At 45.5% G+C, this 27,246-nt stretch overlaps 1 protein-coding gene across 4 annotated transcripts in view; it reads right to left on the minus strand.

Moving 5' to 3' along the window:
* The window catches only part of CACNA1B (calcium voltage-gated channel subunit alpha1 B), a 250,476-nt gene that overhangs the window by 111,558 nt on the left and 111,672 nt on the right, over positions 1-27,246 (minus strand). For 2 of the 4 annotated variants that reach the window (XM_074288958.1, XM_074288957.1), the window contains exons 15-21: positions 27,103-27,175; positions 22,882-22,999; positions 20,416-20,483; positions 16,836-16,942; positions 11,022-11,084; positions 3,964-4,827; positions 716-927 (exon numbers count right to left, since the gene is read on the minus strand). In XM_074288958.1, coding sequence (XP_074145059.1) covers positions 716-927; positions 3,964-4,827; positions 11,022-11,084; positions 16,836-16,942; positions 20,416-20,483; positions 22,882-22,999; positions 27,103-27,175 — 1,505 coding nt within the window. The remainder of the gene's footprint in view (positions 1-715; positions 928-3,963; positions 4,828-11,021; positions 11,085-16,835; positions 16,943-20,415; positions 20,484-22,881; positions 23,000-27,102; positions 27,176-27,246) is intronic. The other 2 variants (XM_074288959.1, XM_074288960.1) reach the window with 1 other exon arrangement.

Below are 27,246 nucleotides of genomic sequence, written 5' to 3' on the forward strand. Positions count from 1 at the left end.
GAATGCAGCTTTTATCTGGGTCTCCCCAGAGCTTAGTACAGTGCCTGGTTTGTAGTTAAGTGCTAAACAAATGTTTGTTGACACTGACTGATTTCTTCCCTAATCTGTTCCTTGGATCATGGCCCTTGGTAGGGGGTGGGTAGCCTTCAAACAGTCCTGGCCAACTTCTTTCTCTCTATCAAGGAAGCCACTTCTCCCATGTGGCCTGGACTGACTCCCTGCCACGTGGGTAAAGGGCCCTGAGATACCTAGAATGAGAGACGGTGGAAGCAGCGGTTTGAAGGGATTTGGGGGATGGCAAGTAGGGCTTCCCCTCTACCCCCCCCCACTTTACCAGCTGATACCTGAATGTCTTGTAATAGGAAATGAGAACTTAAGAGCACCACAAAAGGAAAGGAGGTTTAAAACCTCACGTGCACACCACAGGCAGAGCACACAGTGAGACATTCACTCACACTAAAGTGTGGGCACTGGAAGAAGAGGTTATCTGAGGGTCAGTTTGCACCAGAGGGCCAAGAAAGTAAAAGCCAGAAGGCCTCCAGAAAGAAAAGAGGTATAATTTAGTCACACTTTAACTCTATCAATCAGATTAAATCCCTCCCTTGTGTCCAGGTCCCCAGGGCAAGCCAACCTTCTGACTGGCATTTTTACCCATATCTAACCCAGAGCCTTCAGGGAGGGGATAGGGTGGAATTAAGGGCAGGGAACCACTCACTTGGAACCACTGTGGTCTCTCCAGGGGCAGTCAAGGTTACTGGGATACGTATGGTGAGGGTCTCCAGGGATGGCTGGGTCATGCGATGCACATTCTTCTGGTTATCTGCGTCCTCTGGCTGCTCGCTCACCTTCTGCAGACAGGTACTGGGCAGTGTGTGAATGGGGATGGTCACCATCCCACCACTGGCCTCCGCCTCACATTGATTCTCCCTGCAACCCAAGAAGGGATGTCAGATCCTTGCTGGCCCGTACCCACCTGCCAGACAGAATAAGCTACACAAAGCTGCCCACAGCCCAAATCCTGCACATATCAGAGTCCCAGTAAATGGGAGCCAAAAGGACACGATGACTTCCACACCCTGTAACTCTAAGAGCCTTTCTATGTGTCAGGGGCAGTCCTACTTTCTACTCTTGCAATAGGGCAAAAGAAAAACAAGGCCTTGGAACCAGAGAATCTGAGTTCAAACATTGTCCCATTCATTTATTACCTGCTTCTTCCACTAAAAGCCATTTCCTTTCTCTGTTCCTCAGTGTTCTCATCTGTAAAAACCAGGATTGGTACTGGATTGCTTTTAAGGTCCCTTGTGTTTCTACATCTGCATTCCTTTGATCTCCCTTTTCTACTCTCATTAGTCACCAGGGGTGATTAGTGCAGGGATTGTGGAGAGAAGAGTGGGAATGGTGAACAGGGCAGAACTGTATGGAACTGAAGAACCATTAGGAAATGTTTGATGGAAAATTACATAAATGGTCCAATTTCTATGAATATTAGTCAGTACAAGAAGAAAGGAGGCATATCTCAGCTCAGCAACACTTGAATTTTCTTCAAGGTCCAGTTGAAAACAAGCTTCTCCAAGGAGCCTTCTCTGACTTACACTTACCACAATTACCTTCCTCTTATTTTGTACTCATTAGAATAGAAGCCCCTATAAAATATGGAATTAGAAGGCTTCTAATAGGAGCCATCCTTTGTCTCTTCTTTATCCCTAGCACATTGCCTGGCACATAGCAGATGCTTAGAAAATATTTGTTGACAGAGTCACTGAGTGTAGGAATTTACCCAGAGCTAGAAAATCATAGAATATTAGAGCTAAAAAGGGATGTTACAGGTCAAGTTCAATCCCCTTATTTATAAATGAGGAAACTAAAGCTCAAAGAGGAACAAAATGACTTGTTCAAAGTGACAGTGTTGAGTTGTACTAAAAAAAATTATTTTTTAGTTCTCTAAATGTTTCATCTAAATGGAAAAGAGTCATGGAGTCCTTTTTGGTTTAGTTGTGCCACATATTATCTATGAGGCCTTAGGCTACTTCCTCTCTAGACCTCAGTTTCCTTTTCTGTTAAATGAGGGAGTTAGATAAGATGACTTCTGAGGTCCTTTTTAGTTCTAAAATTTTATCATTATCCAAATGTCTCCTCTCTCTGACAAGACTGGAAATCTATTAGGCTTGTTAAAAAAATGCTAAGGACAACAAAAAGGCCTTTTATAGGTATGAACTGAAGCAAGAGTAAGAACAAAGTACAAGAGACTCATTGCTCGGGGCAGATGGCACAATGCTAATGGACTAAAAGAATCTCTGATGCTGGACTGAGAAAAATCAGAACTACTCAGCCTTCTTAATTTGCTTCTGCCTCGTTTTATCAAGAACCAAGAAGTCTAACTTGGCCTTAGGCTGCAAGAATGACAGCAGAGGGCCCAGAATGATGATGACAATACCACTATCCAGGGCCCTGGTCTGACCCTTTCTATCATACCTGAAGAATCTCATTCAGTTCTGGACCCCAGGTTATAAGAGGAGCACTGACGAACTGGACCATAGTTAGAGGCCATCAGCTATGATGGTGCACAGGCTCTCAGTCAAGTCTCAAAGGAGCCTACTGAAGGACCTGGAGACCAGGTTCCTCCGGAGGGATCAGAGTTATCAGGTGTCACCCTTAGAGAGCAAACTTGGAGACAAAGGAAACATGTTAAAGGAAGACAGAATTCTGCTCAATTTAAGGAAGATTTGCCTAGCAATCAATCATCCAAAGAATGGAACAGACTTTTCTTTTGAAGAGACCTCCTTTTTCCCTTGCTCCCAAAGTTAGAGCTATATCAGCAGAAGTTAGATGACTATTTGCCAAGGGTGAGGTAGAATATATTGGGAAGAATGGAAGAAAGTTGGTCAAAATGATCTCTGAGGTCTCTTTCAATTCTGAGATTCTTGGGGAGGGGGGGAGAGGGAGAGAGAGACAGGCACAGAGATACTGAGACAGAAACAGAAAGTAACACAGAGAGACAAAAAGACAGGGAGGAGGAGGAGAAGGAGGAAGAGGAAGAAGGGGAAGAGGAGGAGGAAGGAGGAGGAGAAGGAGGAAGAGGAGGAGAAGGAAGGGAAGGAGGAGGAAGGAAGAGGAGGAAGGAGGAGGAAGAAGAGAGAGAAAGAAGGAAGAAATAAGGAAGGGGAAGAGAGAGGGAGAATAAACAAAGAGATGTGTGCATGTGTGCATTGTGTGTACGTACACACGCAAATCAATTACCAACTCTTGCCATTGCTACCTCCTGTCTCTATCGCTCACTTGGTTCAGGGGCATCCTTGTCCTCTCCGTCTTGGTCCATCTCTATCCCTTCCTCAAGGCCTTTCCCACCACCGGAACCACGCCCTGGAGTCTGCTCTTTTCTGCCCACACCTTCCTCAGCTGCTACCTAGGTCCAGGTCGCACAGTGGTGAGTCTCGAGCCATGAAGACCTGAGTTCAAATATAACCTTGAGTGTGCCCTAGCCATGCCATCACTTGAACTCTCTGCCTCAGTGCCCTTCATCTGTAAGGTGGGCAGTAACAATACCACCTGTTTCTCAGGGTTATTGTGAGGATCAAACGAGGTAACAGTTGTAAAGTGTTTAGCACAAAGCGGGGCAGATAAACGCTATACACACGTTTGCTACCCTCATCTTCATCACTATTACCGCTCCCCGCTCCATGCCCAGTGGGCTACTACTCTCTGCCAGTCTTCACTGATCCTAGGAAAATCGAAATTTCTAAGCTTTAGCCATGGAAAGGAAGAGCTCCACGCAGAGCACGAGCTCCCCGAGAAGGGAACGAGGGAAGCTGGGAAACCATACGGCAACCCGAGTCTTAAATCTAGTCGGGCCAGCTTCGCCAGCCCAGGGCTGGTGGCCCCCGCCGCGCCCCCTCCGCAGCGCCCTCCCCCGCCCCTGCCCGCCTTTTCTGCGGACCGGTCAGCGCGCGGCTGCCGCCCACTCACTTGGGCTGGTGATTCCGCATCTCTTTCTCCGGAGGCTCCCCATCCTTCTCTGCAGGCTCCTTTTCCACCGAGTCGTACATGGACAGGGCTTTGTGCCGGGTCTTGTGCCTGCGGGGAGGCTCCTCTCCATTCTCCCCCTTGGGTCCGGGCTCTCCTTCCCGGGTCCCCGAGCGGGAGCCACCCCGATGGCGCGCCCGACGCTCGGGCTTGGCCCCACTGACGGTGCCGTTGCCCTCTTTGCCCGGCGGCTCTGCCGAGTGCCGGTGGGCCCGGTGCCGCCGGTGCTCCTTCTCGGTAGTGACGTCCTCCACGGAACCCCGGCGGTGGTGCCTCCGGCCGCCCTCCTGGCCGCGGGAACGTTCGCATTTCCCCTCTTTGTTGCCCCCAGTCTCCTTGCTTCTGCTCCGGCGCTGCCGGTGCCGCTCCTCCTTATTGGCGACTCCCGACTCCCCATTTTCCTCCCTGACACCTTCTCCCTTCTCCTGCTCCCCAAGCCCTGTCTTTTCCTTCTCTTTCTCCTTTTCCTTCTCCCTGTGCCGGTGGTGCTTGCGGGGCATCTCGGGGCCCTCGGCAGCCGCGCTGGGGGACACCTTGGTCGGCTCCGTGGCCTCCGGCCCCTCCCCAGCCCCCGCTTTGCCCCCCGGGGCCCGGACCCCTTCTTCTCTGCGGGGCTCCACCACCAGGGGCCTGTCCAGGTGCGTCTTCATGTCAGGACGGATGTGAAGGGTGGTGGTGTAGCGGAGGCGCTCCTCCGGGGCCATCTCGCTGTACAGGGCCTCGCAGCTGGCCTGGAAATTGTGTAGCCGGATCTGACTCGTGCGCTGCTCCCACACAGACCTGGCCTTGGCCGAGTTCTGCTGCTTGCTGCGGGGAAAAAAGGAAGGCAAGGGGGTGAGCATCCTCCCATCTTCACATGCCCACCCACTGCCCCTTTCCTCTCTTCCTTTTCTTTTCTTTCTAAACTTGTTCTACCTTAAAAGGTCTGAGCTTTCTATTTTGGAGGGGAAATCACATAAGGGAAAGCCAGGGTGTACACACAGAGATGGAGAGAGATGGCTAGTGGAGGTAGAGCTATGGGTGAAGGAAGCTCCTAGACTCTCTATGGTGATAGGTAAGAGGCCTGTACATGAGGGAGAGGAGAGGGAAAGGAAGGGAAAGAAACTTCATGGAGTCCCAGTGCACGATAATAGATTCAGAGCTGAAAGGGATATTGGAGTCCAGTGAGTCCATCTTACAGATGAGGAAAACTGAGGCCCAGGGAGGTTAGAACTCTTGTCCAGTAAGTGTCTGAGGCAAGATTTGTACCCAGGTGTTCTTGACTCCAAGCCTAGTGCTCTAGCCATTACACCTGATCCTCCCTGGGTCTTTCTGGGCTCTGACTCCCATAGCTTTGCACTCCACCTTCACTCCTCCAGACTTCCTTCCTTCCCCTCTGCCTCCCCCAAACTATGGTCCTCATCCCTCACTGCAACCTGTTGGGTGGAGGGAGTTTCCCTGTAGGGGAACTTCCTTTCCTTTTACCTGCCTCAACATTCACAAATGTTAACCTAGTTGGTCTAATTGGGGAATTGGAGCAGATGGTCACAAATATTGAGAGGAGAGACTTTATGCTCCCAGATCCTCATTCATGGCTCTAAGTGATCCTTATTACCTGAGTCTCTTCCTAAGTTGGTGGTTCTCATATGAACTTTTTTGGGGAAAAGACAAGGCTGATGTCCTGGCTAGGCTCAAATTGCTCCCAGGAACACGAGTTTACTCCCTCAGAATGCTGATAGATCCCTAAGACATCTTTCCTAGGTCCCTCATCATTGCCAATGTCCTGGGGAAAATGGGGAGAAGTCTGGGAGAAGTCTAGGACTAGGGTAATACTTGTATATAATTGAGGATGGAGAGTTTAGATGGACCAGTGACTGAACTAGTTAAAACCTGAGAGGTTTTACAAATTCACAGGTGTGTCCTGGACCAAAAGAAAGCCCCAAAGAAGTCAGGCATATGGAAAGATATTATGGGAGTTCTTCCGGAAGGTTTCCAGTGGCCTTGGTGCCACTGGTTTCATTTGCAAGCTGGAGATGGGTTAGTTTGTGAAGGAGCTGGGAGAAATGAAGAGATTATTTCATGAAGATCTTATCAAAGTTCTAAAAAGATGACAAAAATCCTCAGGAACTCACATCCTCATACAGCTGGCCCAACAAATCAGGAACTCTAAGCAGGGACTGAGGTAAGCACCATTAGCCTTATTCCTGTTTCTTACTGTTTTAACAGTTTTGTGTCCCCTTCCTAGCACTCCTTTCTTTTCTTCCCTTCCACCCTTTTTTGATTTTACCCTCCCCCCACTCACTCTCTCTCTCTCACACTCTCTCTCTCTCTCTCTCTCTCTCTCTCTCTCTCTCTCTCTCTCTCTCTCTCTCTCTCTCTCTCTCTCTCTCTCTCTCTTTCTCTCTCTCTTCACATGGTCAGAGCCATTGGGTTACTTTGGGATTGAGAATGCAGGGGAGAAGAAGAAATTGGCATGAATGTTAATTAAATTTCACTGGAAACTGGTTTCTGCTTCCACTCACCCTCAGGGACTGGTACTGGACTTTACTAAGGAAAAGCTGATTAAATCCAAGGGATGTCTGGGAGTCCACAACTGAATTCTCTATCACAGGGACAGAAAGATGGCAATTTCCCCAGGCTGCACTGTAACCATGGGAACCATATCAGGCTTTATACAGCCTATAGGACTGGAGTGTTACCCCCATGTATATGCAACTCACCATCATGCCTGTATGCGTGCACACACACACACACACACACACACACACACACACACACTCCTTGGCTTTGAGCCACTGGTTTCATTTGGAAGGTGAAGATGGGTTAGTTGGTGAAGGAGCCAGGAGAAATGAAGAGATTATTTCATGAAGAGAAATGTGGGAAAAACAATCATAGGAGTAATTAGGCCATCATTGGTAAGACAAAGTGTACCCAGGTTTTCTCCAAGGGCTCATCAACCTTTAGATCCTACCCCATCCCCTTCTCCCCTTTCCACCCCACCCTCGCCATCTTCACTGAACCTCCTCAGAGGGAAGAAGGGCAGCCTCCTTCCCAAGGGTCTCTGGGCTCAGAAGGACTATCTCCCCTCCTGTGCAGACCCAACTACATTTTAGGATGAACATTTTGCAACTGTCAAATAAATAAGAACTCTTCCTTCTTTTTTCCACAGAGAAGCTAAGATACTTCTCCTGTTCCTTTTTGTCCTGACATTTGGAAACATTCTCTAGGCTCTCTTACACTCCTCTCCTCCTACCCCTACATGCACCAAAACTTTCTGGAGACCACATGAGAGCCTTGGCACTGCATCAGGTGCCTCAGTCTGGGCACTTTTCCCAGTGTCACAGCACCAGGACACTGCCCTAGGCTATGTCCCTGTGCATGAGCTCTAAGAGCCTTGAGGAGCTGGGACCTTTGGTCTCTCAGTCACCATCCTCCCTGGCAGAGATTTGCCTGCTGTGTTTCTGCTAAATAGAATCCTACCTCACCTTTGTGTGGCTGCTCACCTCACCATCACCCCATCAGCATCAGGGTCAAGGCATGCACACAACCCCACCATAACTACTGAATTATACATAGTGCCTCCTTGTTACAAAGCCCTTTATATCTTCTCATCTGGTCCTGTCATCTTTATGACCAATGGCAGGTCCATGGACCCTGATTTCCAGTTGGGTCTGAGGACAAAATCACCACACTTAATAGTTAAATGAAGGCTGTGATATTTTGTTAGCCCAGATTCATTGAAGCATAAATCTAGAAGTGGTCTAGTTCATATGCCCTCCCATTTTCTGGAAGCCCAGAAAGGCTGATGACTGACTGGCCCTCCGTCCTCAGACCTCAAATCCATTGCTCCTTCCATTGTACCACTGTGACCAGGGTCAAGCCAAGAATTAAGCCAGTGTTCTAACTACTGCACTGACCAGTCCAAATCCAGGTGGAAAGTTCCTCTTCTGAGTCATTCGCTTAAATTTGCTCATAAAACTCCCTGTCGAGTGAGACCCTTGGATGATTGATTCTCACATGTCCTCTCAATTGACCTAGCTCTGATGGCAATGTCTCAGCTTGAGAGCCCTGACAGATAGGGATGGAGAATGGACGAGACTGAATAGAAGGCAGCACTACAGGAAGGTACCTGAGTGAGCAATGTATTCATATTTGTGGATGGAAATGGGGCAGATATTCTGGATGGAGATAATCTGGGCCCATGTGGAGGATGAGGCAAGGGAAGCTCCTCGGTTTGGAGCATCTTCACTAAGCTCAGAAACCCTATAAGTAGCCTTTCAGAGTGACCCACAACTATCTCTGCTTCTATCAGAAAACCTGGTTTGACTGACCTCTTCTCCCATCGAGTCCAGCTTTAAAACTATAGCTCTATGGGATCCAAGTCCTCCTACCCACCTTTCCTTTGAATCCTCCTCTCTTATGTCCCTGCCCCCAAGAAAGTTTCCAAGAAGTATTACTAAAATCACACTTACAAGGACAGGCATAAAGTAAAAGAAAATGATGAAGCATAATTTTCTTCCCTTTCTCCTGCCCATTCTCCTGCCTTCCCAACATGAAAAGTCAATTGATCATTTCTGGGACCTCATTCATAGGTATCCCATACTCCAGAGGATGATCCTTGGGATAGGCTGAGGGCTGTCCATATATATGTAGGTGGAGTGGAGAGGGGCTCCTCCTCTGGGGTCTTTCTTCTTCCTTTTCTTCTCAAATGCCCTGAAGAATATCTGCTGCCTTACCCAATGGCTATTACTGAGGGACTGTTGTAAATATGGACCTTACTGAGAGTGATAGAAACTGCACACACATACGCCATGGATTTAGAGGCTTCTATCCATAAAAACCATACAAAATAACCCCTTTGTTACCAACTAAATAGCCTTAAGATACCCATCAACTTTGTCCCAAGGTCAGATTAAATTAACAAAATGCTTAAAAGATGTGAGTCAATCTCTAGTGCTTTCAAGTTATTTGCTTCTTAGACTCAGGAACTGGAGGACAATGCCAGATGCATGATTCCATCAGTGTGGGGGAATGCCCTCCATATATCAATCAGCAACCCATCTGTAACTTAGAATCTTTGTTGTCTGGGGTACTGAGAATTTAGATAGGCTGCCTCTAGTCATGCAGTTATGTGTCAAAGGGAACACTTGAAAATCTCCCTTATGCCAATCAAGTTCTCTCCCCTTTTACTTCAGATAATTACTAATTATAGCCTGATCAACTTCCTGAGATACTGAAGCTGGACCCGTTGCTCCTTCCCAATACTTAGAAGAATGTGGAGGCTAACTCCATTATTGAAATGCATCAAAGGGGATCTGTGGGACTATAACAGCGAAGGGACTTCCCTACTGCCTATTCCAGTCTACCCACGGAAGAGTAAAAGTAGTCCCACCATTAGGAACTTGTAGGAGGGCTCACTTGCCCAATATAAAATACTGACAGAAATATAAACTGAAGAGATGACTTGTACCTGATAGAGAACCTGGCCTTTTAAAGATTGGTCATTTGGACTGGTTATTCACAATGGGCTTGGATCCAGGTGTCCCTTACTAAGTGTCAGCCATAGTAGCCACTGCTTCCACAAGTCACCCCCCACCCTCATCTGAAGAGAGGATTCAGGACTGTGGGAAGATCTAAGTTTTATTCACTGAATTCTCCAGTTATGAGGGATGGAGAATCATGATGTCACTCCAGTTGTTAGCCCATAAAGTGCACTAAAGGGGAAAGGATAGCTTCTACACTAGCATATTTGGAAGGCCTCAGGAGGGGTTCTGCTTCTGGTTCTTACCAAATAGTGGAAATCAGCCACTGAGCAGTCCCAGTATGGGAGGGCTTTTCTCCCAGGAAAAAGGAAAAAAAAAAGAAATATCCCCTCCTTGAAGAAAAGGGCAATGTAGAAAGGAGCCCTATGACTCAGGGTCCTACTCTGCATTTGGGGGTGATAAGGTCTGACTCAGCTTGTCAGCAGTACTACTGATAGCAAACATGTAGGGCTTCCAGGCTGCCACTCATGGATCAGCCTAAGCAAGACCCTCATTCCTCTACCCAGTGAGAAAAGAATGAAGATTGAGGAAATGTCACATTATGGCCAAAATAGACCCCATCCTGATGAGCTTTTTTACAAAAGAGTTGGGAATCAGGCTTTAAAGACTTCTCAAAATGAACAGCTTAGATTCAGACAAATGAGAGTGACACCATTTAGGGAGCACAGCGGGCCCTTGAGTCAGGTGGCTGAGCACGGAGGCTGGCAGATCTATTGCTGTGCCTTGTTCCAATGCCAGGTGCCCTACGGCTGAGTCTGCCTCTCAGATCCTGTCTCCAGGACCCTCTTCCAGATCTGCTCTCCGATGACTCAGCTAGAAAATTAGCTCCGGGTTCTCTATTTTTGCTTGGGGAATAAATGAACAAGTGACTTATGTAGTCTCTGCCTGGTATCTCACCTCAGCCTCACAGGTGGGTGGTTGTGGAAGCCTGTGGGGGAAGTGGTCTCCCAGTCTCATTTACATGACACACAGCCAAGCAAGGCTTGAAGAGGTCTGACACAGGACTGAGAGGACCACATCCCTGCAAGGGCTCTGAATGCACTTGTGAGCCCTTCCCCAAGCCCAAGCCCAAACATGGAGGACCACAAAAACCACCACAGACACAGCACAATATCCAAAATGAAGAGAAACCAAGACAGTAAACTCAGGCATGTTAGAGACAGAGACAGGAGACAGACAGACAGACTAGACAGACAGACAGACAGACAGACAGACAGAGACAAAAAAAAGAAAAGGGAGGAGTGAAAGTAGTACTGAACTACATTTAGGATGTCAAAACATTCCCTATACAAAACACCAGACAGTTCCCATTCAGGGTGAAGATGGCTGACACGCCCCATCCAGGCTTAGGAGGTATCTGATCCAATGATGTGAATGGCTTTTAGGAGGGAATAGGAGTTAAGCAGGCGAGGAAATGAGCCACATGGGTGCATATATCAGAGAGCCATTTATGGAATATCGTAACAGAGAGCAACTCACGGTGAATTTACGCTGGAGGCGGATGAGCTGCGAGATACAGTGCCTCGATTTTGCTTTACAAAACTGCACATGCAAGAAACAGAACAGAGCCAAAGGTGAGAAAAATTAAGATAAAATTCTAACACACAGGGAGGAGACTCAGACAGCTCTGGCCTGGCCTGGCTCAGCCTGGCCAGTCAGGAGAGTGACTTCAGCCGCATCTTGGAAGGAGCCCAGGGAGGCTTTCCGAAAGTACACCAGCTACAAAAGAAAACCATCTCCTCAAAGAAGAGAAAGGGGGGGGCAGGCAGGTGGGAAGAAATGCCACCCCTTCCAAACCAAAGCGCAAAAGAGAATGAGAGGCTGTTAACTTTGGCCTCTGCCCGTTCTTCATCCTCTGCCCCCCACCCTGTAAGAACCAGTTTGGAGCTCTGGGGCTTTCTCATTTCCACCCACCCAGAAAGTGAACTGAGACCCTACTCAGACTCTGTCACCCGCACCCATGACTGGGAGAGCTGAGTAGCATCACTGCATTAGCCCCTTACACAAGGCACAGCCTTTGGTGTGCTTGTCCCACATAGGTTAGGGCTATCTATTAAAAAAAAAAACACCAAAAAATTCTATTGATTTTTCCAGTTTCTCAGCCTCAATCCAGGCAACTTTTACATATATAGTGAGAGTTTCCTGAACACTTGATGAATTTTTTTAATGCTAAAATCAAGGATGTGCTGGAACCAGATTATTCTTGCTCAGGCAATTATCAAATTTTCATGTGAACATTTAAACCTAAAAATCAGCAAATGCTACAAAAATCAGGGCTTGATTTATTGATTGTTGTCTAAACTTAAGAAAGTGATGGAGAAAATGTAAATGGCTGCAGATTAAATTTAAAAGTGTGTTGGATAATTTTTTCTCTAGGAGAGCTGGTTGTTAAACATTTACCAGCATGCCCCTGACTGGAGTCATACACTCACATAACTTCTAAACTGGAAAGGATCTTGAAGATTATCAATTCCAAATTTTGTTACAGATAAGGAAAGTCAGTCCAGAAAAAAAATTACTTGTCCAAGAAGAAATAGCAAATAGTACAATGTAGTTAATTCTCTTGACTTCTTCAGGAGTCTTCCTCCAAAAAACCCACATGTCTCAATGAAATCTAAACATAGAATTTCATTTACATCACTGTTACCCATAAGGCAGTTAAACTTCTCAGAGATGAACCAATGGGATTCTTTTTCCTCCACAATTTCTCAAAAAGAAGGCACCCCAGTCGCTCACTGTCCTTTTCCCTTTGTTCAGCTACCTTAATGCCTTCTTCTGGTCTGGATAGTGAAATGAGCAGTCAGATTCCTTCTAAGACTGAGTACATGAGGAAATCAGATTGGTGGGCCAAGAACAATGGCACAGGGTTCCTAGGGAAATCAAAGAATGTCCCCCTTTTCTATTCCTTGCCTCAGTTTCTCTCCAGGATTTAGGATGGAGAGAATTCCCTCAGATACCTGCTAGGGTTAAGGTTGGGTCTTCTGCCTAAAGGTTAGGAAGGAGAAGGCAAGATTCCTGGCAAAGCTGATAGTCTGCCCCCCATCTTGTGAGAAAGCTTACAAAAACCTGGACTTTCCAGTTCTCCAATGCTCTCTCAGGGATCAGCAGCAACATGGTGGACCACATCTCTTGCCCAGCTTGCATTTCTATTCAGGGCTGAAAATCAGAGCCGGAAAGGAGCTGAGGCTGAGGGAGAAGGAGCCATGTGGGACCTAGGAATACCGAAGTCCTTCTGAGTCACAGTCCAAATCTAGACAACTTGAATTGCTAAAAGTTCATGAGTGGGAAGTGAGTCTAATCATAGTAGGATTCCAAAAGAAGTTGGTCTCTTTACACCATCAGCTGCCCATTAAACCAGGAAAAGACATGGGTAGAGGACTAGAAGACATAGCACAGAGTGTGCCATATAATACCATCCTTCCCAGTGATCAAGGAGAAGGACGGAAGTCTGGAGCCACTATAATAATACTTAGTCAATCAACAGTCAAGGGTAAACCTCCAATACAGGAGCTTGTTTGCCTCCCTTTTTCTTTCTTTTGCCCCAAAGGAAGCTATTGAAGTCCTTTGGACCACTGACCAAGCCCACAATGCCCTAGTTCCAAAGTACAATCTAGGGGTTCGGGAACCCAGACCTCTGCATTGCTTTATCCCTCAGATATGCAGGGACCATCTCCCATGCTATTTCTCAGACCCCTGAACAGGCAAGTCCTGGAAGGTTGGTCTCTTCTCCATTTGACATCACTTTTCCTCTGTCATGAAACTCATGGAACGCCATACCACACCCAGCAGACCAGAACCAGTTAAGAAGCAACCTCACTCCCTACCCCCACATGTCATCATTGTTCCATTTTATTACTTACCCATGACTGTGCAAAAAGAGAAATAGAACAAGAAATAGAGAAACACAAAGACACACAGACAGATGGACAGATAGACAGACAGACGGGCAGACACCTGCCTCACTGGGCATCTGTGGCTTTATATTGGATGGCTGCGCCACCACAAAAGCAAAAAAGCAAACACTGGGAAATCCGCAATCACATCTTCTCTTTCCCTCTTCCCCTCACCTCAAACAAACACACACACACACACACACACACATACACACACACACACACACACACAGACAACACAGGTGCACACACAAAGACACATACACAGAGACAGAGACACGCATGGGGAGGAGAGGCGCATTGGAAGTTAAAGGGGAGGAACAAAGAGCCCACTAGATGCCCAAAACATTTCCACTCATCTACAGAGCCTTTCATTTCAGATCTGCTGGTGATGCACAAAGTTTTCTGTAGGGATCTTTGGTTTCAATCTGATGACTAATAGTCATAGCCCATAAAAGTTTATAAAAGATACAACTACAGAATCCAGAAACATGAAGCCAGAGGAAGCCTTAATGATAATCAGAGCCTTCAGAAGATATAGACCCATACTCCCAACCCTGCTCCCCAATATATGTACAAAAGGGACAGAAAGAGCAAAAGTGATAGAGGAGAAATGGTACTCCACAAGGGTCTGAATTACCCTGTATCTAGGGCAGTTATGGAGCCGTCTCCTTGAGGCTCTCACATAGTGTGCTTATCCCTCCAGTATGGGAGAGGGTTTCCTTGCCTGTTACAGTTCTGCAAAGAAATAATTCAGGGAGTCCCGGTTCAAAGTACGCCCCATCTGGTATCCCTCTCAGTAACTTCCTGGGAGACCAGTTCTATCTATAGGTATCTAGGGACTCCACTACCAAAAGTGACCCTAAAATCCAAGCCAAAGTTGGGGAAGGCTATCAGTGTGTTATGCATTGAATTGAGTGTTTCAACCCTGGACTCTGCCTGGGAACCTCCCAGGTATTATGACCCCTTAAAGACTGCTCTGAAAACATGTAAGCAAAAGGTTAGAAAGTGACATAATATTCAACCCCAAGCTCTGAGTCCAGGAGTATTTCTCTGCCTTTTCCCAGGCCAGGTGATCTCTTAATATCCCAGGGTCAGGTGGGAAAGGATGCTAATATAAGTGCTGGACACAGCCCCTTTTGTACACAGCATTGGTGCAGTCCTATGTGGAGAGAAGGAGACAGGGAGGAGGAACCTCCAAAGACAAAGGGCACATAGGAAGCTAAGGTTTTCCAAATTTCCTTCCAGTTAAGGGATAAGCCAATAAGTACTTCCAAGGAGAGGGGAAGGGAATGAGACAGGACTCTCCTCTTGTCTCAGCTTCTCCCAACATCTGTGCATCAATGAATGTCTCCCTGACAGCCCTCCCAACTGCCCTCCCCTCCATCTAATATAGGAGCTCAGGTCTAGGGTGGGAGCAGGCTCACTGCTATACACAACAGAGGGCTTCAGAAGGAACAGGGGACAAACTGAACAAACTCACTCACCTCTAGAAACAATAAAGCATGGACAATGCTAAACAGAAAAAAATCACAAAGCCCGAGTGAAACCATGAGCTGAAACGGAGCAGTCAGAACATTAAAGAGTCAACTTGTCTTGGTTCATTATTACTTTCACACATATTTCCAAACAATCATTGCCCCTTCCCCCCGACTCCCGACCCTTTGTCCCCAGCATTAACCTGTCACAGTTAGATGGGAGCTGTGTCTCCCCAACAGAGTTCACCAGGTGAAAAAGAGAAAAAATCAAAATCCATCCCATGACATTTCTCTTCCATAAAAAGAGGAATCCTATCTCTTATGGCCACAGGATGAGGTAGGAGATGAGAGTTCTAGCAGTGTAAACGAGTAACTATTTCATGTTAGAGATTTTGCTAAAACCTAAGAACCAGCCTCAACATGTGATGTGATCGCTCTCCTCAATGACTGACCAGCCACTGTCTTTCCACAGAACTGTTCCTTGAGCTCTCAGCCAACTACACAACTGAATTCTCAGCTCAGAAGGCTGACATAGGACAATTTTGCCCAACAAAACTGCAGAGTAATAAATGAAATATCAGCAGCAGGGGAAGTAGCAAAGTGAACTATTTTCAGAACTATTAAGTCAGGTTCTCCAGGATCTCCCTGGGTAGTATCAAATTAACCAGGACAAAACAAATGAAAACTAACAATGGGCTAAATATTTGCTGGGTGGTGGTCCATTAATCACTCGCATGGTGATGAAAATGTCAAACCCCACAACAGGAGAGACTCACAATGGCGACCTTCAACCAAAGACAGCATTTTTGCATCTTTCTTTTCTGGGAAAACTGAGGCCTGGAGAGAAGAAGCCTAAGTGGTAAGTAGTGGAGTCAACATTTGAATACAGGTCCTTTAGTGTCAAATCAAATTCATTTTCTACAGCCTTTGATTTTAGTTGATCTGATCTCCCTTCAAAGCCTGGGAAAGCACAGACTCTTTCAAGGCATTAGGGCACTTAGAACCAGGCATCCCTAAATTTATACAAGTAATTGCTGAAAAGTTGAATATAAGGTAAAATTTCATATATTATTTCCCTACTTCCTACAGACTTACAATATACGCTCAGAAATTTGTCCCTGATAGAAAAAGAAAAAGAAAAAAAAAAAAAAAAGAAGAAGAAGAAGCTCAACAATCTGAATTAAAAAGATGATTTTGTTTGGATTGGGTTAAAAAGCCCAGCTCCTTGGAAGCAAAACATCTTTTTTTCTGTTTGCCTAGACAAGGTAAAACTAGGAAGAAGACAAGAACTTATTAATCTTCTACAATGTATCAGGCATCATACTAAGTGTTATACAAATATTGTTTCATTTGATCCTTACAACACCCTAGGAAGTAGGTGAAATTTCTATTCCCATTTTATAGCTGAGGAAACTGAGGCCAGCAGAGGGTAAATGATTTGTCCAGGCTCACACTGCTGGGAAGTGTCTGAGGCTGGACTTGAACTGAGAATTTCCTGACTCCACGCCGGCACCCTACCCACTGTACCACCTACTTCCTCTACTATCTTTCTCTGAGTCTTTCTAAAAGGTTCTGTAACTGTAGCCCTCCAGCTCTGGCTCAGCATCTTCCACACCATCTAAGTTTCTCATATTGTTCATACTAGCAGAGGGTGCGCTTCCAGCGCTCCCCCATCTCCGCCCCATCAGCCAAAGCCAGGGCTCCTCCCTTCACACGCCTCATTCTCCTGCTGGGGAGGCTTCACCTGGTGAACTCTTTTTAGGGGCTCATAAGGAGAGGAGGGGCAGAGAGCCTCAGCCTCTGCCTGCTTCCTTCCAGGCCAGAGCCCAGTGGTCAGTGAACCCTGAGGTGGCACCCCAGCCCCTGCTCTACTGAGCAGATCCCCACTCCCGGAGCCCCCCAAAGCAGAAAACCACCCTTACGCTGCTATGGAGATGTTGGCAGCAGACAGGGGGCTGACTTCAGCGACCTCCTTGGCCTTCTGCAAAGCAAGCTTCTGATTGGCTGCTTCCTCCAATTCTTCCTCATCCTGTTTGGAAAGTCAGAAAGTTATAGTTACAGGCCTCCTTTATTTCACCCAAAGAAGTTTTGCCTAAGGTTACACTGCATGCTAGAAGCCGGACTCTTCAAAGGTTTGGGTTTATATTCTCAGAAGAGCAAAGAACTCATGTGGCGAAGAAGCGAACTTAATGGAGGGGCTGGCTGAAGAGACTTTTCTTTGTATGGTCTGCGATGAATTTCCAAAATCAACCCCATAGGATAAAATTTTCTCAATAAAAAAGATTAAAAAGGCTAAAGAATCTGGAACTACCAGTTAATCAGCGAACAATTCGCTTAATAAGCCAAGCCTATGTTTGCACTATAAAGAAGAGAATGTGGGACAGTTTCAGGGCTCATTAAAGAGATTTTTTTGGCTTATAAGTGATTCTGTTCTTTCCTAGGTAACCGCAGAGAACAATGCGGTGCCTAAATCAAGAAGGCTCCAGTCCAGAAGCCCATTTGTCTGTGATGTGGGACAAGGGAAGAAGCATTGGAAATTTTATGTAATCATTTGAAAGAGTCAATGCTGCCTCACAATCTAATTTAGGAGATTTGGAACGAATCCAGAATTCCAGTTTAATTAACCTAATGAAAGCAATTAAAACTATTTCTAAAGTTATAGCATGTTCCACACATTATTACAGCTGGGACTAGGAGGGGGAGGAGGGGCAGAGAAATTTCTAGCTTGTGACACCTGTGGAAGGAGATTTTTAAAGCTTCCTTCCTCCTCCCATCTTTCTTCCCCTCAACTTGCAAATAGCCACAATTAGTACTTAAATTACAGTAGATTACAGTTCATTTTGTCTCCACAATTGGGGGATTTGGAAACACTCCAGAGTCAACCACCCAGCACCCAGTGCATCTATTCCTCCTCCCATATGGGCACACTATGAGGGACAATACACTGACTCTGACCAACAGCGGCCTCCGCCACAGCCTCAGGGAAAGGCAAAGAGAAGGGAAGGGAAAGTGTTTTATTAAACACTTACTGTGTGCCTGGCACTTGTAGCTTTTCATTTGGTCCTCATAACAACCCTTGGAGGTAGGAACTACTCTCATTTTATAGGTTTTCTTGACTGGGAAGCTACATGTTCTAACCATTTTCCCACCCAGATGCCTCCAAACAGTAGTCTCCCTGTGAGGAGTGTATACATCATTTCTTCCAGATGAACATGCAACAAAGCACATTGGTTCTACCAGGAGGCACTATTCCAAGTGGTGTGGTGGAAAGTAGTCTGAACTCTGACTCATGCACCTGAGTATGAATCTTAATTCTGCTACGAGGCAGCCTCTTTCTTTGGACAAGTTTCTTCCTCTGTAAAGAGAGCACACTGCATTAGATGTTGGGCCTAAAGTCTGGCTCTGGCACTATGAATTTAGGATCCTGGAGCCAAGATCTATGAGGCAGCCAGAGCAGGGCTGGTCTCACCATGGTGAGATGAGGGGTGTCAAACATTCCCCTCATTCTCTGATCTTCTCCTCCCCTTTCTATGTCCACTCACTTTGCCAAACACAATGTTTCTCACTTTCGAGCTAAATTTCCAGCATTCTCACTGTGTTTGTAGACTCTTGACTATATTTGTCCCTTCTGGCTGGAGTTCCAGCTTTCTAGGTGGTTTGAATTTTTTTTTTTGCTATATTTGTCACTTTCTAGATGTCTTGGCAGCAGCCTAATCATCCATTCTCCCTGGGGATCTGGGGACCTGGCCAGTGGAGGAAGGCAGACTATTGAGGCAGGCAAAGGGTTTGCTAAGGGGGAAAAATAGAATTTTTCAGCTCCTGCCTAGTGGAAAGGGTCCCAATTCTTCTAAGACATATGAATTCCTCTGTGACATTTCCAAAAGTCATTTCAAATACCGTAGAATCAGCTTTCCTGGTATTTATCTAATTTGGGTATGCATTGCCCAGAAAGCTTTGTGCTGTCTTTGGTTTTCTATAAGAATAAAAGTAATACTAATAATAACTCACATATATAAAATACTTCAAGATTTGCAAAGTGCCCTATGTATATTATATTATTTGAGCTTCATAGCAACTCTGTGAGGTAGATTCTATCATTACTTCATTACATAGATAAGAAAACTCAGACTCAGAGGAATTAAATTGCTTTTCCAGTCTCATATGGCAATTAAGTGCCTAAAATGAATTGGTTGTCCAAAGGTCAAATCCAAAACTCTATCTACTCTATCAGGGCTTCCTAACCTAGAATTCAGAGTGGATAGATTTTTAAGGACTCCATGAATGGATAGGGAAAAAATGTCATCTTTATTTTCACTAACCTCTAACTGAAATGAGCATTTCTCTCATTTAAAAACACAAAACAAGAAGGGATCTGTAGATTTCACCATACATCATGATACACACTGTTTCTCTGCCTCAGAGCATCAAAGCTGCCTTGCTTCCTACCAAGCATCCTCGCTGATGTAATATTGTAACAATTAGGCCTTCTGCAGTCATCCATACTGTTCCTGCCTGAGAGGATAAGTAGGATCCCGACTGGCTGGAGCCTGAAGTGGATTCTACTAGACTGTTCATATACTGAGAAGAAACTGCAAGGAGGTCACTGTGTTCAGAGCTCTGTTCCAACCAGAAACCTACCTTCCCTCCTTAGCATTTCTCCAAAGAGCTCAGATGCAGATCCAGCAAAGAAGTAGCCTAAGTCTATCCAGGACAAATGATTCACATGTGGGCTTTCGGGGAGGGAAGAAGGACAGTGCCTGGGACCTGACCTCAGAATGAGGCCCCAGACAGAGTTGGAAGAGACAGAGGAAATACTTTGCTATTTTAAGAAAATGGCATCCACTTTTGGGTTACCTTTCTAAGACACTTTTAGAGATGGAGTGGGATACATTGGCTCACACTTTGGGCAAATGTCACAGAAGATAACTCAAAGTTTTTTCTGCTATGGTCAAGTTCTTCAGGAGAGAAAAGTTTCAGGTTCAACCCTCTGACCAAAAAATAATTTTAAAGGAAAAAAAAGAAAGAAAAAGGAAAAAAAGGAAGAAAAAGAAACAATGTCCTCAGCTCAGACCACAGACCAATGGCCTTGATTCACACACACACACACACACACACACACACACACACACACACACACACACACACACACACTCTCTCTCTCTCTCTCTCTCATGTATCACATACTAAAGAAACTAGAGCTACCTTTTGTATACTTTGTGCAGTCAGCACAATCCTATAGAGAAAGCCAAGGAAACAGGGATTCAGAGAGATGATAGCCAAGCCTCGGTACAATATCCTTTTCCAGCCCTGTTTTTAATTGGTAGTCGAAGCCCTCACAGGATGAACAGCTCCAGATTATCCCCTAACTCCTGGAGAAGAAGGTCTGATACAGGTCAGAGAGGCTTTTGTTCCAGTCCCATCCCCTGGTCAGGGGCTGAGAAACCCTCTCCAAATGCTCCCTACTTCTACCCCCAACAGCATTAATGCCTCCTCCTGGCTTACCTTGGTCAATTCCTGGGCATTGGCAAGATTGTCCACAGCGATAGCCAGGAAGACATTCAGAAGGGTGTCTGGTCAAGCGCCAGTTAAGGAAGGAACATCCAGATAAAGTCTCCCCCTGTTTTCACTTCCCTTGTTGTGGGCCCTAAAAACACACTCCGAGATTGTGAGAACCCTCATACCACCAATCCTTGCTTTCCACGCCTCATTCTCCTGAACGGAGCGCCATCAGAAACTCCCCCACAGATCCCTTTATATCAAAATAAGTATGATTTCTCCAAAGTAAGTGGTCTCCCTCCCCTAGCACTGCTTCTTCCAGAAAGAACAAAAGCCAGTCAGGGTCACTCTGCTCTTCCCCATGGCAGTAGGAACTCAGTCAGCTATCAAATAATAACAATGAAAATAACTCCCATTTATGTAGCACATTAAGGTTTATAAAGTCTCTCAGTTCCCATTTCCATGGCAACATGAGACTGTGAGAGTGGGTCAGTGCCGTGGTATAAGCCACTGTCTGGCATGTGTATATGACTGTCTATGCTAGGTTCGCATGTGCTTGTATAAGGACAGGCGTGTCCAAATGTAAATGTGTATTTCTCAGTACAACTGTCATCAGCACATAATCATTTCTAACCATGGAGGTGTGTCGGTATGACAGGTGTGCCTGTGTGTAGCTATGAGTTTGCAGGCGTGAGACTGTGGATTGTGACTGTGTGAAACTGTAAGTTTGCATGTGTGAGACTGTGCATTGTGACTGAAATTATGAGTTTGCATGTGGGATACTGTGCATTGTGACTGTGTGAAACTGTAAGTTTGCATGTGTGAGACTGTACATCGTGATTGAAATTATGAGTTTGCAGGCGTGAGACTGTGCATTGTGACTGTGAAACTGTAAGTTTGCATGTGTGAGACTGTACATCATGACTGAAATTGTGAGTTTGCAGGCTTGAGATTGTGCATTGTGACTCTGTGAAACAAAGTTTGCATGCATAAGACTGCATTGTGACTGAAATTGTGAGTTTGCATGTGTGAGACTATGCATTGTGACTGTGTGAAATTGTAAGTTTGCAGGTGTGAGATTGTGCATTGTGAAATTACAAGTATACATGTGTGCACTGTGTCTATGTGTAGCTATGGGTATGCACATGTGAGACTATGATTCTGTCTAGATGAATACGCACATGTGTTTAACCATGGGTATGCATGTTTATGCCTGTATGTAGCTACTGTTGTGTGAGGGTGTACATGTGTGACTGTGAGTCTGTCTTTGGCTGACTGTGCACATGTGTGTAATTATGGGTATGCAAATCTATATGTAGCTATAGGTGTGCAGGTATGTATGTGTGTGAGTGTAGCTCTGCCACGGGCTGATCTGGGCATGGGTGTATAACATAGGTATCCCTATGTGACTCTGTATATGGAACTCGGCCTGTTTCATACATGCTCACACATGTCTATATGCACACATGTGTGTATGAGTGTTTGTGTGTATGTATACTACATGCCTCCGTGTAAAAGATAAAACCAGAGACATCACTGTTGTAATGACATATGTGAAAAGCTGGTCAGCTCTCAATCTCACAGTACTTTTCTGACTCTCTACCCAGTCAAATTTCTTACTTCGGTGGTCTTCCTTGCTGGGCAGACCATCCCTCTGTTGCTTCATGGCTTTCTTGTTGCAGACCTAGGAAGCCTAGCCCTAATTAAGCCATGATGTCATTGATCCCTCTTAATATTGGTAGCCTTTCCACACTCAGGGGCCAACAGCATTGGGCTTCAGAGCTAGGAAGGTCAGCAGGGATTCTCTAATCCAGTGCTCCCATTTTATAAGTTAAGTGACTTACCTCAAATCAGACAGTATTTCAATGGCTGAGCTAGGATTATAATCCACGACTGTGACTCCCAATCCTGGGCAATCCAGACGAGCTCCCAAAACTTTGCACCTTCCTGATTGAGCTTGCTGACATGTGCTCTCACATGTCTCACATTGTGAGACCCTTTCTCTTAGGGTCTACTCTCCCAGATGAGCAATTCCCTCAGAATTTGCTTAGCCTCTGTCTTCCATGATCTCTGAAGTCTGGCATAAAGATGGGGTTCTGCCTATGCGGGGGGAAAGCAGGGGAAGCATGGATTTGGCTTCAGGCTGGACCCCACGGGTGTTTAGAGGGCTTTGGGGATTCACGCAGTTGGAGCCAGATGGATCCCTCAGAAGCCACTTCATCCACTGCCCAGGGCTCCAAAAAGGATCCTTCCTAGAGTTAGGATGATCAGGGAACATGTCAGGCTGAGGCACCCACCCCCACAGGGCAGGAGCAAGAGCTGGTAAAAGTCTTAAAGACTCTCTATTCTAACCCTTTCACTTTAGCCAAAATGGAAGCATCTTTCTATGGGTAACATTAAGTGGGAAAAGTCACCATTCAAACCCAGAAACTCTCATTTCAGTGCCAAAGACCTCTTTCCACAAAAGGATACAATTTCCAAACAGCGTCAAGATGATAAAATAGAAAGAGGAGAACATTCCTTTGCTGACTCCCCCTTGGGATTCTATCCCATGATACATGACCACATTCCAGTCTTCTCCAGTAAGGATCTGCAGGTAAAATGCAAAGAGATTAGAGTTTGTGTGTGCATGCAGACATGCAGATACATGCACACAGAGTCCACAGGGAGAGTCACAGGCTAGGGGGCCAAGTGGCATCCCTGAGCCACTAATCGTTTCCAACAACCAAACTTCCAACATGCAATCAAGGGCAGATGTGCCCACCATGAAACAGGCACACAGAGGCACAGAATATGCACATTTTTCTGCACCACCCCCGCCACTGCCACCGCCCCTATCAGAGCCCAGAATAAGTCTTCAAAGGTTTCTGAATCAGTTTGGAATCTGAAATTGGAGAGAACCGATATGCTGTTCCAGTTGGGAAGACCATGGCCCAACCTTACCAGCTCAGAGCTTTAAGAGAAAAAACCCCACACAATCCAACTTTCTATCTTTTATTTCTCTGAAAGGTGTTCTGCAGCTTGAGGATTTGAGAGTGTCTAGGGTAGACTGACTACCAGATACTTTATGCATCTTGTTTTGAATGGGATTTCCTTTTCTATTTTCTCCTTCTGAATTCTTTTATTGCTAGAGTAGAGTTCTTAATATTTGACCCTCAGACTCCCATAGTTTTTTGTGGATAACTTCAGAGGGTCCATGAATTTGGGTAGAAAATTATTTCTTCATCCTTATTTTCAATAACCTCTAATTGAGATTTTCTTCAGTCCTGAATGTAGGCAGCAAATGCTATCCTGGGAAGGGGTGCACAGATGTCACCAGACTGCCAAAGGGACTATAACTAAGAATTCTTGGTATCAACCACTTAACTCAAGCTATTATCTCAATCACTTATTTTCTGCTGGTGCTCTAGGATTTTTTAAGTAAACTACCATGTCATCAAAGTGTAGGAATAATTTTTGTCTGCTCTTTGTCAGTCCATTCTTCATTTCAGGGAGCCCAATCTGGGGCCCATAACTTGGAATAGTGGGGATAAAGGAAAGCTGCCTTCTAGGTCAGAGGAGATTTAATCACGTTCAAAAGAAGCTAGGAAGGAGGTACTATCGGCACCAAATTGTGCTCAGAGGGCAGAAGGGAGGGAGGACAGAGATCTGAACAGAACATGCCTCTGGGTGCCCTGGATGCCTCATACTGAGGGCTTGAGGGGAGGATGTTATAATATAATTCCAGGACCCCAGGCTCACCAAGAAGCTCATAGAGGGGAAATAATTATCCAGCAAGTCCTTTCTTATCCAGAAGCACTCGGTGTATTTTAAAGGTCTTAAAAGCATCCTTTTCTCTAACTTTGAGAGGCTGTAAATCAGGGCATTTGCCATAGGGAGATTGGGGTGGTAATAAGAGGGAAGGCTTTCCTACTAGAAAGAAGCCTGGAGACCATCCAAAAGGGAAGGTTTTAGCAAAGGGCTTTACTGCCAAGCTAGACCCCTGAACCTGTTAAAACATTCCCGCTCTAAGGTAGCTATTCAGCTTCCAAGACCATGAGAATCTCAGGAAGAGGTCTTTGTGGTATAAGTTAGAGGGTCACTCTTGCAATCAGGAAGCCCTGATTTTCAAAACCTGCCTTTGACATATACTGACTGCAACACTGGACAAGTCACTTAACATCTCAGTACCCCCAAAGAAACTAGAGAAGGTTTTCAGTCGCAGAGAAGAGAACAATCTACATTGGCAGAGGAACTCCCTTGCCTGGAAGTTTGTAAATGGATGCAATCACATATGTTTTGCTTTGTTATGTTTTAAAAGAACCTCAAAAATTTTATCTGGGATCAGACCCAAGTTTCTTCTTGGTCTAGTACTGAGCTTCAGGCAGAGACACTGATGGACAAGTTGAGAAGAGACAGAGAGCTTTAGCCTTCAGAGGGTAAGGACAGTATGACATATTATCCACTTTCTCCTGAGTTTGTAATAGTTTACCTCTTGCCATTCATCACCTCCTCTGATGACTCTGACCTCACTCTGTCTGCCTCCATTCAGAATATCAGGGTCAGGACTGCCCTTCTGGCACTGTGGGCTCTGGCTCCCTTGCCCTTTTTGACCTTTAATACAACTGGGGCAACTTTCTATGGTAGCTACTCACTACCCTTTCTTTATTCCTGCTCTTAGAATGAGGTGCATTCATGTTTAATCTATATCAGATTGCTTTCTGAAAGGGGGAAGAAGTGGAAAAGAGAAAAATTTGGCACACAAGGTTTTGCAAAGGTGAATGTTAAAAAATATCTTTGCATGTATTTAGAAAAATAAAATATTATTAAAAATAAATAAATAAGTAATGAAGAGGCGCATGACTAGAAACATTATGCTCTCACCCAAGTCGACATGAAACATTTATTAGCACCCTCCCCTCTGTAGTGTACTATAAACATGGCTTGAGCTCAACAGGAATGCAGTAGATATTGAAGCCATCATAAGACTGGAAATAACTGATAACGGGAGGCTAATAATAATAATAATAATAATTTCAGTCAATTCAAGTTCTTTGTGACCCCATTTGGGATTTTCTTGGCAAAGATACTGGAATGGTTTATCATTTCCTTCTCCAGATCATTTTACAGATGGGGAAACTGAGGCAACCAGTGCTAAGTGACATGCCTAGTGTCTTAGGCTGGCAATGAGCTTAGAAACATGAGTCTTCCTAACTCCAGGACTAGTACTCTATCCAATGTACCATCTAGCTGTACTTTTTTTAAGCAGAAAGGCCCAGGATAGAAAAGTGACTTATCCAAAGTCTCTCACACAGATAGTAAGCTGTAGGGCCTCAGTTTTCTTATCTGCAAAATAAAAAGGAGAAAGGAAGTTGGATTGGACAATTTTCCAGAGGAGACAGATCCAGAGAGATGATGTCATTGTGTCAGCTCCCCCAGGAGCAAAACCAGCACTTGAAGATGGATATTTTGGTTCCAAGGCCAATGAGCTGCCTGTTATGCCTTGCTGCCGCACCAACTCCTGAAGCCTTCAAATGTCCTGACCCAAAACTTCATTCTCATTTTCCCTGCCTTCCACTTTGCACTAAAGATCACAACTCTCTGATATTAACTCCCTTGTGTACTTGTAAAGTTCAGCATGTCTGAATCTCTAAATTTATTCTCTCTTCCTTCCTCCAGGCTCAGAGGAAGAGTAAGACCTCTTCGTTTATTAAGATCGATTTGTGTACTGAAGGGCCTCTGTCCCAGTGCTGCCCCCCAGCCCCACCTCTGCCCCTTGTTTATTTTATCCCATCCCTCTCCCAAGTCCCCAGATGGCTCTTTGCTAAATATACATTTGACTAGTATACATCAAGCCTCCAGGCAGCTTCTGACAAAAGTTACTGTCCTTTCTACTGGCTGAGCTTAGGGAAGATTCCTTCCAAACTGGGTTGTTGTTTGTCTTTTGTTCTCAAAGGGGACCGTGACATTAGGGAGGTGGTGCTGTGGCATGCGGGTGAATTGGATTTAAGTGCAGGAGGGCTGTGCATGGTCACCTGCCTCACTTTCTCCTCTAGAGCCATCTGGGTCCAGTGGCCACATATAGATCAGGGTGACTGGAGATAGTCCTGGAGGCACTGAGAGACCGTGGCCTTTTTCAGCTAAGATCTTCAACAGAGTTTGACTGAGGCTGCACCCATTCAGTGATTAAGGCTAGGTAGCCACTGAAGCAAAGAATCTCCTCTTCCACTTAGTCCAAAAAATGGAAGGGAAGCCCCTCAGAATGTACTGAGTTTGAAGTATTCTCTAATTTAGCCTCCATGCAAAGCTGGAAAAGAAGTCTTCTTCTCATTTCTATCCCCAAACAAGGAGCCCTACCAAGAAGCTACGAGATCCCTGACACCCAAACTTGGACCATCTCATCCTGTATATTTGAAGAAAAGGCACCAAAGCATGTTGGGACTGTGGAATCTGGCATTAGACAGTAAATCTATACTTCTCTAGCTCTCTGGCGACCATGAACTCTTTTAGATAAAGGCTAAATCAAACTATTGCCTTCAAGTGTGGGATCCTAGCTCCCTAGAGACTGGACGCCTTTATCAGAACAAACTATACCTAAGTAAATTTGTGTGTTGGAGTTGGGAGGAGAAGGTATCCCTGGAGACTGGGTACCTGACTAGAACAAACCATACCAGCCTAAAGCAGATGGGCATGTCATGGAACTGAAAACCTTACCTGGAATACAGTGAGAATTGCAGCTGGAAAAGTGTCGAAGTTAGTGTTCGGGGTCTCGTCTCTAAAATTGAACCTAAGAGAAAAAGAAGGCATGGGAAGAGGCAGTCCAAGGTGGGACTCAGCTGGCTACTTCCATACGTGCAT

Source organism: Sminthopsis crassicaudata, chromosome 2, assembly GCF_048593235.1.
Source record: "Sminthopsis crassicaudata isolate SCR6 chromosome 2, ASM4859323v1, whole genome shotgun sequence".
NCBI lineage: Eukaryota > Metazoa > Chordata > Mammalia > Dasyuromorphia > Dasyuridae > Sminthopsis > Sminthopsis crassicaudata.